We start from the raw sequence: 14,704 nt of genomic DNA, 5'->3' as shown, positions 1-14,704 counted from the left end.
TGAGGGAGAATGCAGAATGATACTGATGAGTATAGGCTAGAACCTTAGATGAGGGAGAATGCAGCATGATACTGATGAGTATAGGCTAGAACCTCAGATGAGGGGAAATGCATCATGATACTGAAGAGTATAGGCTAGAACCTCAGATGAGGGAGAATGCAGCATGATACTGATGAGTATAGGCTAGAACCTCAGATGAGGGAGAATGCATCATGATACTGATGAGTATAGGCTAGAACATCAAATGAGGGAGAATGCAGAATGATACTGATGAGTATAGGCTAGAACCTAAGATGAGGGAGAATGCAGCATGATACTGATGAGTATAGGCTAGAACCTCAGATGAGGGAGAATGCAGCATGATACTGATGAGTATAGGCTAGAACCTCAGATGAGGGAGAATGCAGAATGATACTGATGAGCATAGGCTAGAACCTCAGATGAGGGAGAATGCAGCATGATACTGATGAGTATAGGCTAGAACCTCAGATGAGGGAGAATGCAGAATGATACTGATGAGTATAGGCTAGAACCTTAGATGAGGGAGAATGCAGCATGATACTGATGAGTATAGGCTAGAACCTCAGATGAGGGGAAATGCATCATGATACTGAAGAGTATAGGCTAGAACCTCAGATGAGGGAGAATGCAGCATGATACTGATGAGTATAGGCTAGAACCTCAGATGAGGGAGAATGCAGAATGATACTGATAAGTATAGGCTAGAACCTCAAATGAGGGAGAATGCAGCATGATACTGATGAGTATAGGCTAGAACCTCAGATGAGGGAGAATGCATCATGATACTGATGAGTATAGGCTAGAACCTCAGATGAGGGAGAATGCATCATGATACTGATGAGTATAGGCTAGAACCTCAGATGAAGGAGAATGCAGAATGATACTGATGAGTATAGGCTAGAACCTCAGATGAGGGAGAATGCAGAATGATACTGATGAGTATAGGCTAGAACCTCAGATGAGGGAGAATGCATCATGATACTGATGAGTATAGGCTAGAACCTCAGATGAGGGAGAATGCAGAATGATACTGATGAGTATAGGCTAGAACCTCAGATGAGGGAGAATGCATCATGATACTGATAAGTATAGGCTAGAACCTCAAATGAGGGAGAATGCAGCATGATACTGATGAGTATAGGCTAGAACCTCAGATGAGGGAGAATGCATCATGATACTGATGAGTATAGGCTAGAACCTCAGATGAGGGAGAATGCATCATGATACTGATGAGTATAGGCTAGAACCTCAGATGAAGGAGAATGCAGAATGATACTGATGAGTATAGGCTAGAACCTCAGATGAAGGAGAATGCAGAATGATACTGATGAGTATAGGCTAGAACCTCAGATGAGGGAGAATGCAGAATGATACTGATGAGTATAGGCTAGAACCTCAGATGAGGGAGAATGCATCATGATACTGATGAGTATAGGCTAGAACCTCAGATGAGGGAGAATGCAGAATGATACTGATGAGTATAGGCTAGAACCTCAGATGAGGGAGAATGCATCATGATACTGATAAGTATAGGGTAGAACCTCAAATGAGGGAGAATGCAGCATGATACTGATGAGTATAGGCTAGAACCTCAGATGAGGGAGAATGCATCATGATACTGATGAGTATAGGCTAGAACCTCAGATGAGGGAGAATGCATCATGATACTGATGAGTATAGGCTAGAACCTCAGATGAAGGAGAATGCAGAATGATACTGATGAGTATAGGCTAGAACCTCAGATGAGGGAGAATGCAGAATGATACTGATGAGTATAGGCTAGAACCTCAGATGAGGGAGAATGCATCATGATACTGATGAGTATAGGCTAGAACCTCAGATGAGGGAGAATGCAGCATGATACTGATGAGTATAGGCTAGAACCTCAGATGAGGGAGAATGCAGAATGATACTGATGAGTATAGGCTAGAACCTCAGATGAGGGAGAATGCAGAATGATACTGATGAGTATAGGCTAGAACCTCAGATGAGGGAGAATGCAGAATGATACTGATGAGTATAAGCTAGAACCTCAGATGAGGGAGAATGCATCATGATACTGATGAGTATAGGCTAGAACCTCAGATGAGGGAGAATGCATCATGATACTGATGAGTATAGGCTAGAACCTCAGATGAGGTAGAATGCATCATGATACTGATGAGTATAGGCTAGAACCTCAGATGAAGGAGAATGCAGCATGATACTGATGAGTACAGGCTAGAACCTCAGATGAGGGGAAATGCATCATGATACTGAAGAGTATAGGCTAGAACCTCAGATGAGGGAGAATGCAGAATGATACTGATGAGTACAGGCTAGAACCTCAGATGAGGGGAAATGCATCATGATACTGAAGAGTATAGGCTAGAACCTCGGATGAAGGAGAATGCAGCATGATACTGATGAGTATAGGCTAGAACCTCAGATGAGGGAGAATGCAGCATGATACTGATGAGTATAGGCTAGAACCTCAGATGAGGGAGAATGCAGAATGATACTGATGAGTATAAGCTAGAACCTCGGATGAGGGAGAATGCAGAATGATACTGATGAGTATAGGCTAGAACCTCAGATAAGGGAGAATGCAGAATGATACTGATGAGTATAGGCTAGAACCTCAGATGAGGGAGAATGCAGAATGATACTGATGAGTATAGGCTAGAACCTCAACTTAAGAGTGCTCTCGACTTGAAAGGGGTCCATTGTACTAAACCAACTTTTCTAACCAATTGGTACCTTGTTTTGGTGTGTTTGGGATCTGCATATGTCCTGAAAATGCAAGGTGAAAGCATGGAGGCATGGCGGAGATGTTTATAAAACAATCTTGCCTTCTTTTACAATTTCACAAGGAATGTGCCTAATTTTTGATGTTTTCTCCCATTGGTTACACCAGCAAACATCTCAATGCATGGTAGAGTTTTACCCAAAGAACTTTGTGCAAGTCTGCCATTGTAGTCAATAAGCTTCATCTTTTTGTCTATCCTTCTGTGGTGGGCGGAGTGGCTCGTACATGCACATGCACCCTCTGCTGTTGGCCTTTCTCATACAAAGTAGTGTGGCGTTCTAACGTGTCCATCTGTCAGTAGACACGTTATGGAAGCGCGAAAACTACAAGATGGCTGACAGGGAGACGAGGGCATGGAAGTGGAAGCATGTAAATGAGAACCAGCGCGGTGTGTAAAACATCATCTATGCAACAATTTGACCAGAACCAGCGTTACGTGATATTGTTGGGCCGTCAAGAAAATCTGTTTCTCAGCTGCGATACTCACTTGTAATACACTTTTCTACCACTTGTGGCAGTAATGACAATATCAAACAAACAGAAGTCTGGAGCTAAAGCGCACAAATTATGACTCGAGTGCTGAAGCTCATATGCACTTTAATCTAATTGACATTATTTACTTGTCATTGAGTTCACGGTGGCAGAGGGGTTAGTGCGTCTGCCTCACAATACGAAGGTCCTGCAGTCCTGGGTTCAAATCCAGGCTCGGGATCTTTCTGTGTGGAGTTTGCATGTTCTCCCCGTGAATGCGTGGGTTCCCTCCGGGTACTCCGGCTTCCTCCCACCTCCAAAGACATGCACCTGGGGATAGGTTGATTGGCAACACTAAATGGTCCCTAGTGTGTGAATGTTGTCTGTCTATCTGTGTTGGCCCTGCGATGAGGTGGCGACTTGTCCAGGGTGTGCCCCGCCTTCCGCCCGATTGTAGCTGAGATAGGCGCCAGCGCCCCCCGCGACCCCAAAAGGGAATAAGCGGTAGGAAATGGATGGATGGATGGATGGAGTTCAAATATATTTTAACACTGGACTATTGTGTGTAAATGTATTTTTTTATCAGTTTTTGGAGTCCTTTCAATCGCAGTGTATTTGATGAGAATCTACTTTCGTAATCAGCCTGACCTAATCTTTGTGACAAACACATGATTTCATGTGGTTTGACAAGTTTTATCCGGTTAAACAGTAAGTATGATGGATATATAGTTGTTGAATACCAGAGTCAAGTAAGGTGGAGATGTTACTGCGTATCATGATGATGTGACAAGAGGGCCCCCATGTGGTGAATGCAGGGAAGTGTCAGCTTCTTTTACACACATGGAATGAAACAGAATGACTTGATGGGACAGTTTGGTCTCACCAGTTGGAGTAGAGCAGGTCATCGTAAAGTTGAAGGACGTAATCATAGGCGGCGTTTATCCACTGAATGAGAAAAACCTGCAGGGTGAAAATAAAACGTGTGTTATTCAAGGGCCACGCTGGTGTCGCTATGTCTTACCGGGGCCATCTCGTTGTTGAGCTCTGGCAGGGTGGTGTCAGAGGTCAGGTACGTGGGGTCCTTCTGAACCAGCTCCAGATGCTCATGGAGGCGGTACTTGTCCTCTTCACTGCCGTTCCAGCCACCAATCACAGAGCGGTACAGCACCTTGCCAGCCGGGCTCCGCCTCTCAAGAATCAACACCTGTCAGACGCCATGGAAAAACATTAGGCCCTTTTCCACCGCCGGAACTTTGGATTCAGTTCTTCAGGAAATAAAATGACTTCTATTAGAAAACAATGGTCATTTGATTGTAATAAGAGGTCAGGATTGGGGATGTATTGGTTTTCTACCCCAAGAAGAAGAAGAAGAAGAAGAAAGTCCAGAGGTGAGGTTTGGGATGTATTGCATGTGACTGACCTGGGGCGAGAGTAGGGCCTGGTTGGGAAGCAGAGCCTGGCAGAGGGGCTGCTGCTGACTCTGGTAGACGTACGCAAAGCGCAGCACTTCTTTTCTGTTGGCCGTGGCAAAGTCCAGGAAGGCCTTGTTTCCAGGGAGAAAGGCTTGGTCCTCGCTGGTGATCAACAGCACACAGTATCTGGAAGGAGGAGGGAGATTTAGTCCATGCAATGAACAGCCAAGTCCCAGTACAAGTACAAGTACTAGTCCATCCAGTCAAGCGCAACAATCAATGAAACAGATATAAATACATTTCACAATGCCTCCAGAACATTCCTGCCATACAATAGGCCATTAATGCAACACTTGGCATAACACACAGAACCTATTTCTTTTTGTGAAAGTCAGCACTGTATTTTACCGACAGTCCAGCTTATTGTCCATGCAAACCCCGAGGTACTTGAATGAGTCCACGGTCTGTACCTCAACTCCCTCGATCACAATAGGTTGTGACCGTGGACTCGACCTCCCAAAGTCAATGACCAGCTCCTTGGTCTTTGACGGATTGAGCTGCAGGAGGTTCGTATATCCACCAACAAACATGTCCGTATCATTGAACTTACTGTGTCATGATATTGACTTAATTAATTATTGTTTGTGACCAATATTATGAAAAAATGACAGAGAGGAAGGCGAGAAACACTTTTTATTTCAACAGATTTTCGCGCCGTCCCTTCCGTCAAAACTCTAAAGGCCGACTGCACATTTCCTATCTTCACAATAAAAGCCCTGCTTCATGCTGCCTGCGCTAACAAAATAAGAGTCTCGGAAAGCTGGCGTGCACAGGTGATGTGCACGCCAGCTTTCTGAGGGATCGCTTGTGCACGCCAGTTTTCCGAGACTCTGTATTTAGTTAGCGCAGGCAGCATGAAGCAGGGCTTTTATTGTGAAGATAGGAAATGTGCAGTCGGCCTTTAGAGTTTTGACGGAAGGTACGGCGCGAGAGACTGTTGAAATAAAAAGTGTTTCTCGCCTTCCTCTCGGTCATATTTTCATAATAATGATCTTGCAGCAGCCAGCGTCATCTCACAAGACCCTCCGGTACCGTGAATGTCATTTGAGTGACGTCTTGGTGAAGATAGATGATCACTAATTTTTAGGTCTATTTTTTTTAAAAGCCTGGCTGGAGATCGACTGACACACCCCCCGCGGTCGACTGGTAGCTCGCGATCGACGTAATGGTCACCCCTGACATAGAATATGCTGACGACTTCACCTAACGAGTACAGGAGAGGTGGAGAAAGACGCCAATAACAGAATTGGCAAAGCTGCGGGACTGTTCCAGCGGCTCCGAAATATCTGGTCGTCCAAAGCCATTACAAGGGCCATCAAGCTCCGCCTCTACACGTCAGTGGTCATACCGACTGCAACCTACGCCTGTGAGACGTGGATGAAGACAGCCAGTATCACCAACAGGCTGGATGTCTTCTGGAGAGAGCACATCTCCAACAAGGAAGTGTAGCAGCACATTGGCTCGCAAAGGCAAAGGAGAATGATGGAGAACTGACTCTGAGCGCCAAGGTGGAATAAGGAAGAGAGGTGGAGACAGACAGCCAAGGAAGACCTAAGGGAGATGGCAGTCAGCTGGCACGGAGCTAGAAGAGCCGAAAATAGAGGGGACTTGTGGCCCAGTGTTGCAATAGGAACTAAGTAAGTAAGTCATCAACAAAAGTTTAGTTTTTGGAAAATAATTAAGAAGCATCAATTAGCATTTTTGTATGCAGTGCCATTTCAAACTACCAGCTATTGATCAAATAAAAGTAAACATTGTTTTGAATGATCTGTCCATTGTATTTTTTGTTACCGGTAGTTTTTTTTTTTTTAAATTGGAAACAATCCATTTTTTTTTGTAAAAAATATTTAGTTTCAGGTCTTGAATAAACATTATGTTAATATATTTCAACGAGCTTTCATAGCCTCTAGGTTTAAAACATTGCTTTTAAGACTTTTAATAGACCCTGTTGTCACTATTCTCTGATCAATTCTTGTTTTTAAAGACTGGCCCAACTGAATTAGTAATTGAAGAGCCCAGTTAGTCCTTTCTCACTTCAAAATACTTACTTCCTTCGTCGGTGGAACTGCTTAACAGGGCACAGCTCATCAAACAGCTGCTGGTTGACCAGACGAGGAACCTGCAGGAACTTGTTGTTGGAAACAAACTCCTCCATGATCTGCCTCTTCATCCCTCGAGCCTAGAATATAAGTCAAAGGATTGAATAGGGAAACAGTTTGCTAAATAAACCATATGTATCATTTCCACCATGACTGTCCTAATGAGACATCCAAGTTCATGTCTTAGTGGGATGTACCTGGATGATGTCCACTGGCTTATGGGTCTCTTCTTTAAATAGCAGCATGGTGGGGGCGTACCAGTTTATATTGAACCGCTGCAAGAGCTGAATGTTGTGTGTGTCGCCTTGCTCCACGTAGCCAAAAGTAACATAGTCTCTGAACGCAAATGCTGTTAACTGCAGAGTAGAACAACAAGGTCAATTTGAAACTCAGAATGATATCTGGATATTCCAGATAAGAGTCCAATGCAGAACAAAGGGTGCACATTGTCTGTGGTTCATATGACTGTATAATACAAACATGAATGTTCTCAGGCAGATATTACCAAATAATAATCAGGCTTTAAGCGTTTCTTACCTTGTATACAAGAGGAACGTTGGCAACTTGGTCAAACAAAAGAACACGGGGTTTATTGTCGACATGCCAGCTATCCAGAAAGTGCAGGTAGTTGTCATCAGTAATCTGGAGAAACAATACAAACAGCCTGAATACCCTCAACTGTCATCTCACTCAACTCTGCACCACTCTGACAACCCCCCTGACCTCAACTCTCACCACCGGGACTTGAACTCTGCTGTACACACTCAACCCTACCCTCATTGTCTACTTGCTGTGTGAAAATATACACGTATTACTCCCGGAATTCAATCCCAGTTTAGCGTTGTTCAAAAACTTTTCAGTAAGATTTGACAATCTTAACAGGATTTTCCTGATGCCAATAGGGTCTAGGGTTTCAGGAAAACTTTCAAATGCCCAAGGCCTATAAATACTATGTTCACTCCAACATATGAGGTGGACTCAGAAGGCCCTTATTTCACTGCTGGGTTAGGGTTCTAAGTGCCTTTATGTCTCAATGGTGGCAAGATTTGGTCTGAAATCACCCAAAATGTCTGGCCAGAAGTGAAGTGAAGTGAATTATATTTATATAGCGCTTTTCTCTAGTGACTCAAAACGCTTTACATCAGGGGTGCCCATTACGTTGATCGTGATCGACTGGTCGATCTCGGAGGGTGTGTCAGTCGATCTCAAGCCAGGCATTAAAAAAATAGACATAAAAATGAGCAATCATCAATCATACCAAGACTTCACTTTCGTCAGTTGTTTGACATTCTCGGCACCCGAGGATCTTGTGAGATGACAGCTGGCTGCTGCGAGCTCATATTTAAGAGAAAAATCACTAACAGGGCGGACGCAGAGAAACACATTTTATTTCTAGAGACTCCGTACCTACTGTCAAAACTCTAAAGACCGACAGCACAGTTCCTGTCTTCAACATAAAAGACCTGTTTCATCCTGCCTGTGCTAACAAAATAAGAGTCTCAGAAAGTTAGTGTGCACAAGCTAGCAAGCTACGGAGTTTGATGCCAATGTATTTCTCCCCCGCCCTCAGCGACCGCTTTCTCACTTGCTTGCCCACCCGCACAGTCACTGACGTCACTCACCTGCTGCCAGACATTAAAGGGCCACACACATATGCTACTCTCATAACAAAGTGTTTAAAAACGAGTATGCAAGTTGGACAAATGAGATGCCAAATCCAACCACTTTCATGTGGTATTGGACAGAAAGGAGGACTTTTTTTTCCCTCCATTTGAAAATGCGGACGTTATCAGCACCACTGTCTAATTCCAATCAATGCAAGTCATCAGAATCAGGTAATACACCAACTTATATTCTTGTCTTCATGAAAGAAAGGAATCTATGTGTGTTAAACATGCTTGTATTATCATTAAACACATTTAACTTGTTAACAAAAATTTCTCTTTCATAAACAAATAAATATAAATAGGAATGAGGTAGATCTCCTCGACTTGGTCAATTGAAAAGTAGCTCGCCTGCAGAAAAAGTGTGAGCGCCCCTGCTTTACATAGTGAAACCCAATATCTAAGTTACATTTAAACCAGTGTTTAAATGTAACTTATAATAATAATAATAATAATAATAAACGACTTCTCAAAGGAACAGAGCAGAAGCAGAGACAGTCCGAGCAGAGGAAGAAATCAAACTGAGCAACCTGCAGCAAACCAAATTGAAACTTCAGATCCTCCTCCTCAAAGCAAAGCTAAAAAATGTTCTCTCTTCCTCAGAAGAGAACGCACCCTGAACATTCTTTATTGAGTAACTATTGGGAGATTTAGCTATTTATTTTGGATGAAATAGCCACCATAATGTGTATTTGTTGTGATTCAAATGCGAGGTCATAAAATAAATGATAAATGCCAGCGGATGTTTGTTATTTTTGTGTGAAAATAAAAACACCAGTTCTAGCTATTGTTCTTTAGCCCACATTGTGATATGTTGTCCTACTTAGAGCACGCATCCTTTGTCCAAAACTGCATTTCTGGATTAGGTTGATCCAACTCAATGTTGTTTTGAAAAACTGGCATAAAAGTAAGACTGATTACCTGATTCTGGGTTTCAAAAATGGGATTTCCAAAACCTGGTCATTTTTATCAAATGTTTTTTACAACTAGTCCACAGTGTATAGTCTGAGGAATATTACAAATAGCTGTTTCAACTCCGTGAACAGAGTAGGACCCCACAACGCCTGCCAGAACATGGAAAGTTTCCATAATTTTACCAGACATCTTTAAGCGTAAAAAAAAAAAAAATGAATAAAAAAAAATAATAATAATCATAATCATTTGGCGTTCTCGGTTTTACCTTTTGTACCAGTTTATTTGGCAGGAGGTCCTCAATGAAATGTCGCAGGTAATCTGGAACGATTGCCTGATGGAAAAAGGTCACTCTGCCGTTCAGCAGTCCGATGATTGAGGGAGCGCGGTGAGCTCCCAGCTGGTTGGCTAGACGACGCTCATAACCCAGGTCCACTATGCCGATGCCCACACCTGGACGATACAAAACAAGATACAAATCCAATGGAAAAAGGACTTAGACCAGGGGGGCCCGAACATTTTGCCTCCTAGGGCCCAAATAAAAATGTGCCAGGGGTCCGCTGGCCTAACACGTTTTTTTACCATGCGACACCACGAAGATTCTGGACTAACGATACTGCAATCTGTATTTTTTGTTCCAGCTGAGCGGCATAATTATTATGACACGCTGTCACATTAATTTCAGCTGCTGCTGCAAGACATTAGGATCATCTTTGACTAATGACAAGTCAGGACGCAACACTAAAGTCTGGAAGGACATCGCTGTTAACTAAAGGGACGGCATGGCGCAGTGGAAGAGTGGCCGTGCGCAACCCGAGGGTCCCTGGTTCAAATCCCACCCAGTACCAACCTCGTCACGTCCGTTGTGTCCTAAGCAAGACACTTCACCCTTGCTCCTGATGGGTGCTGGTTGGCGCCTTGCATGGCAGCTCCCTCCATCAGTGTGTGAATGTGTGTGTGAATGGGTAAATGTGGAAGTAATGTCAAAGCGCTTTGAGTACCTTGAAGGTAGAAAAGCGCTATACAAGTACAACCCATTTTTTTATTTATTTAAAGTTTGCAGCAACAATACTTCCTCAGTGTCAGTTTGAAATGAAGGCACTTTACTCACTTTTATCAACCGTCCTCCTAGCGATCCATTAATCCACTGGCCAATATTAATTCACTCAAAAAAGTGATTCATTTAAGTAATATTATCATCCCGAAAGTTGCTTTTAGAAATGAGGAATTTGGCACAAGCCTGAAAATGTGTGACTGCGTCCTACCCAGTGGCTCCAGGTCCTGCACAATCTCTTTCCACACAGGCTCCATGTGGATGCAGGCAAAACACCACTCCGAGGTGACTTTGATGAGGTAGGGCTTCTTGTGGCTGTCTGGAAGGACATCGCTGTTAAACTGAGCGTGGTGAAGCAGGTACTTGCTGTCTGCAAAGTCTCTGGACCTGCAAGAGAGACCAAGAGGATATTGAGCTTTTCTCAGAGTTAAGCCAAGAGGAAACTTAAGTCAAGTTTGTGTTGAGCCATCTCAGCAGTTCAAACTTCCACACCTGCATGACAGTTCAATGCTAATGAAATAAAGGTATTTTGACCGTGTAACAGATTTATATTATTTCCTCTGAGGAAAAAGTTGCTTTAAAATACAAACTAATCAGCCACAACCCGGGTGCCAGACTCACACCACCGCCTATAAGCCACACCACAGACCCTGGTCATCTATAATTAGGGCTGAGTCCCTCACTGAGCATTTGGGTCAATCAATCAATCAATCAATGTTTATTTATATAGCCCCAAATCACAAATGTCTCAAAGGACTGCACAAATCATTACGACTACAACATCCTCGGAAGAACCCACAAAAGGGCAAGGAAAACTCACACCCAGTGGGCAGGGACAATGCTGACTATGAGAAACCTTGGAGAGGACCTCAGATGTGGGCAAACCCCCCCTCCCCCTTCTAGGGGACCGAAAGCAACGGATGTCGAGTGGGTCTAACATGATACTGTGAAAGTTCAATCCATAGTGGCTCCAACACAGCCGCGAGAGTTCAGTTCAAGCGGATCCAAGACAGCAGCGAGAGTCCCGTCCACAGGAAACCATCTCAAGCGGAGGCGGATCAGCAGCGTAGAGATGTCCCCAACCCATACAGGCGAGCGGTCCATCCTGGGTCCCGACGAGCGGTCCATCCTGGGTCTCGACTCTGGACAGCCAGTACTTCATCCATGGTCATCGGACCGGACCCCCTCCACAAGGGAGGGGGGGGACATAGGAGAAAGAAAAGAAGCGGCAGATCAACTGGTCTAAAAAGGAGGTCTATTTAAAGGCTGGAGTATACAAATGAGTTTTAAGGTGAGACTTAAATGCTTCTACTGAGGTAGCATCTCGAACTGTTACCGGGAGGGCATTCCAGAGTACTGGAGCCCGAACGGAAAACGCTCTATAGCCCGCAGATTTTTTTTGGGCTCTAGGAATCACTAATAAGCCGGAGTCTTTTGAAGGCAGATTTCTTGCCGGGACATATGGTACAATACAATCGGCAAGATAGGCTGGAGCTAGACCGTGTAGTATTTTATACGTAAGTAGTAAAACCTTAAAGTCGCATCTGGGCTGCCAGACCAATAGACCAGGTCTATTCAAACATCAGCCACATAGACTTGAGTAGTGGGCTGCATCGCAGACGACGACGAATGTGACTACTTAGAGGAGGTAGAACATCTGCTGCAAAAGCAACAACCTTTACAACCATGTGAAAAAAGACCATGGACTTCATGGGAGGTCAGACACCCCTCAGATGAACAGCTGTGGAAGTAGTTTCCGGCTTCAAATATGTTGGGCTTCCCTTTCTGTCTGTCCGGGGGGCACACCGGCGCCACTACTTCCTCAGGGAGCTGCGGCGTTGGACTAGGGACCTCCATCTTTCGGAGCTTCTACAGATGTGTGGTGGTGAGCTACACCAGCACCAGCATAACGGTGTGGCAAAGCAACTGCAACTAGGAAAGCACTGCAGAGGCTGGTGAAAGCTGCCCAGTACATGGTGGGGAGCAGCCGTCCCACCACCACCACCACAGACATCTTCATCAGAAGAAGCAGCTAGAGGGCTCTATGCATCGCCGAGGTTTCCCCACACTCTCCTTATTCCCCTTCCGTCCCCTCAGACGAAGGTATGACCACCAGACTGAAGAACAGATTCTTTCTAAAACTACAAACCCCGTTTCCATAAGAGTTGGGAAATTGTGTTAGATGTAAATATAAACGGAATACAATGATTTGCAAATCCTTCTCAACCCATATTCAGTTGAATATGGGTTGACAACATATTTGATGTTCAAACTTGTAAACTTTATTTTTTTTGCAAATAATAATTAACCTAGAATTTCATGGCTGCAACACGTGCCAAAGTAGTTGGGAAAGGGCATGTTCACCATTGTGTTACATCACCTTTTCTTTGAACAACACTCAATAAATGTTTGGGAACTGAGGAAAAACTAATTGTTGAAGCTTTGAAAGTGAAATTCTTTCCCATTCTTGTTTTATGTAGAGCTTCAGTCCTTCAACAGTCCGGGGTCTCCGCTGTCGTATTTTACGCTTCATAATGCGCCACACATTTTCCATGGGAGTCATGTCTGGACTGCAGGCGGGCCAGGAAAGTACCCGCACTCTTTTTTTACGAAGCCACGCTGTTGTAACACATGCTGAATGTGGCTTGGCATTGTCTTGCTGAAATAAGCAGGGGCGCCCATGAAAAAGAGGGCGCTTGGATGGCAGCATATGTTGTTCCAAAAGCTGTATGTACCTTTCAGCATTAATGGTGCTTTTGCAGATGTGTAAGTTACCCATGCCTTGGGCCCTAATGCACCCCCATACCATCACAGATGTGGGCTTTTCACCTTTGCGTCGATAACAGTCTGGGTGGTTCGCTTCCCCTTTGTTCCGGATGACACGATGTCGAATATTTCCAAAAACAAATTGAAATGTGGACTCGTCAGACCACAGAACACTTTTCCACTTTGCATCAGTCCATCTTAGATGATCTCGGGCCCAGAGAAGCCGGCAGGCTTTCTGGATGTTGTTGATAAATGGCTTTCGCTTTGCACAGTAGAGCTTTAACTTGCACTTACAGATGTAGCGACCAACTGTATTTAGTGACAGTGGTTTTCTGAAGTGTTCCTGAGCCCATGTGGTGATATCCTTTAGAGATTGATGGCAGTTTTTGATACAGTGCCGTCTGAGGGATGGAAGGTCACGGTCATTCAATGTTGGTTTCCGGCCATGCTGCTTACGTGGAGTGATTTCTCCAGATTCTCTGAACCTTCTGATGATATTATGGAGCGTAGATGTTGAAATCCCTAAATTTCTTGCAATTGCACTTTGAGAAACGTTGTTCTTAAACTGTTTGACTATTTGCTCACGCAGTTGTGGACAAAGGGGTGTACCTCGCCCCATCCTTTCTTGTGAAAGACTGAGCATTTTTTAGGAAGCTGTTTTTATAGCCAATCATGGCACCCACCTGTTCCCAATTAGCGTGCACACCTGTGGGATGTTCCAAATAAGTGTTTGATGAGAATTCCTCAACTTTATCAGTATTATCGCCACTTTTCCCAACTTCTTTGTCACATGTTGCTGGCATCAAATTCTAAAGTTAGTGACTATTTGCTAAAAAAAAAAAAAACGTTTATCAGTTTGAACATCAAATATGTTGTCTTTGTAGCATATTCAACTGAATATGGGTTGAAAAGGATTTGCAAATCATTGTATTCTGTTTATATTTATATCTAACACAATTTCCCAACTCATATGGAAACGGGGTTTGTACATTGGATACAAATCCCCCATCACAATATATTCTATGTTACTATTCTATTCAGAATCTATGCCTATTGGCCTAAGCTAGAATACTAGCATAGGCCAATAGGAGACTGCATGGCGCAGTTGGGAGAGTGGCCGTGCCAGCAACCTGAGGGTTCCCGGTTCGATCCCCACCTTCTACCAACCTCGTCACATCTGTTGTGTCCTTGAGCAAGACACTTCACCCTTGCTCCTGATGGGTCGCGGTTCACTTGAATGGCAGCTCCCGCCATCAGTGTGTGAATGTGTGCGTGAATGGGTGAATGTGGAAATAGTCTCAAAGCCCTTTGAGTACCTAGAAGGTAGAAAAGCACTATACAAATATAACCCATTAACCATTTACCCTTCTTGAGGTTCTCATTAGGCTTAACCTGGGACCTGGGGAACTCAATTCTGTGCCACCTTGTATATGAGTCAAGTTCCTTGAAACATTGAA

General features: G+C 44.0%; 1 protein-coding gene across 1 annotated transcript in view; it reads right to left on the bottom strand.

Annotated features, from left to right (window-relative positions):
- LOC133535479 (dnaJ homolog subfamily C member 16-like) overlaps window positions 1-14,704 on the bottom strand; it is a 32,891-nt gene that overhangs the window by 11,084 nt on the left and 7,103 nt on the right. Inside the window, exons 4-11 of the mRNA XM_061875348.1 lie at window positions 10,693-10,868; window positions 9,696-9,880; window positions 7,389-7,493; window positions 7,049-7,207; window positions 6,801-6,931; window positions 4,701-4,878; window positions 4,302-4,484; window positions 4,164-4,240 (exon numbers count right to left, since the gene is read on the bottom strand). Of these exons, the coding sequence (XP_061731332.1) occupies window positions 4,164-4,240; window positions 4,302-4,484; window positions 4,701-4,878; window positions 6,801-6,931; window positions 7,049-7,207; window positions 7,389-7,493; window positions 9,696-9,880; window positions 10,693-10,868 (1,194 nt within the window). The remainder of the gene's footprint in view (window positions 1-4,163; window positions 4,241-4,301; window positions 4,485-4,700; window positions 4,879-6,800; window positions 6,932-7,048; window positions 7,208-7,388; window positions 7,494-9,695; window positions 9,881-10,692; window positions 10,869-14,704) is intronic.

This window comes from Nerophis ophidion, linkage group LG16, assembly GCF_033978795.1.
Source record: "Nerophis ophidion isolate RoL-2023_Sa linkage group LG16, RoL_Noph_v1.0, whole genome shotgun sequence".
Classification (NCBI taxonomy): domain Eukaryota; kingdom Metazoa; phylum Chordata; class Actinopteri; order Syngnathiformes; family Syngnathidae; genus Nerophis; species Nerophis ophidion.
The sequence above is the reverse complement of the archived record's forward strand: the minus strand, read 5'-3'. Positions and strand labels throughout refer to the sequence as shown.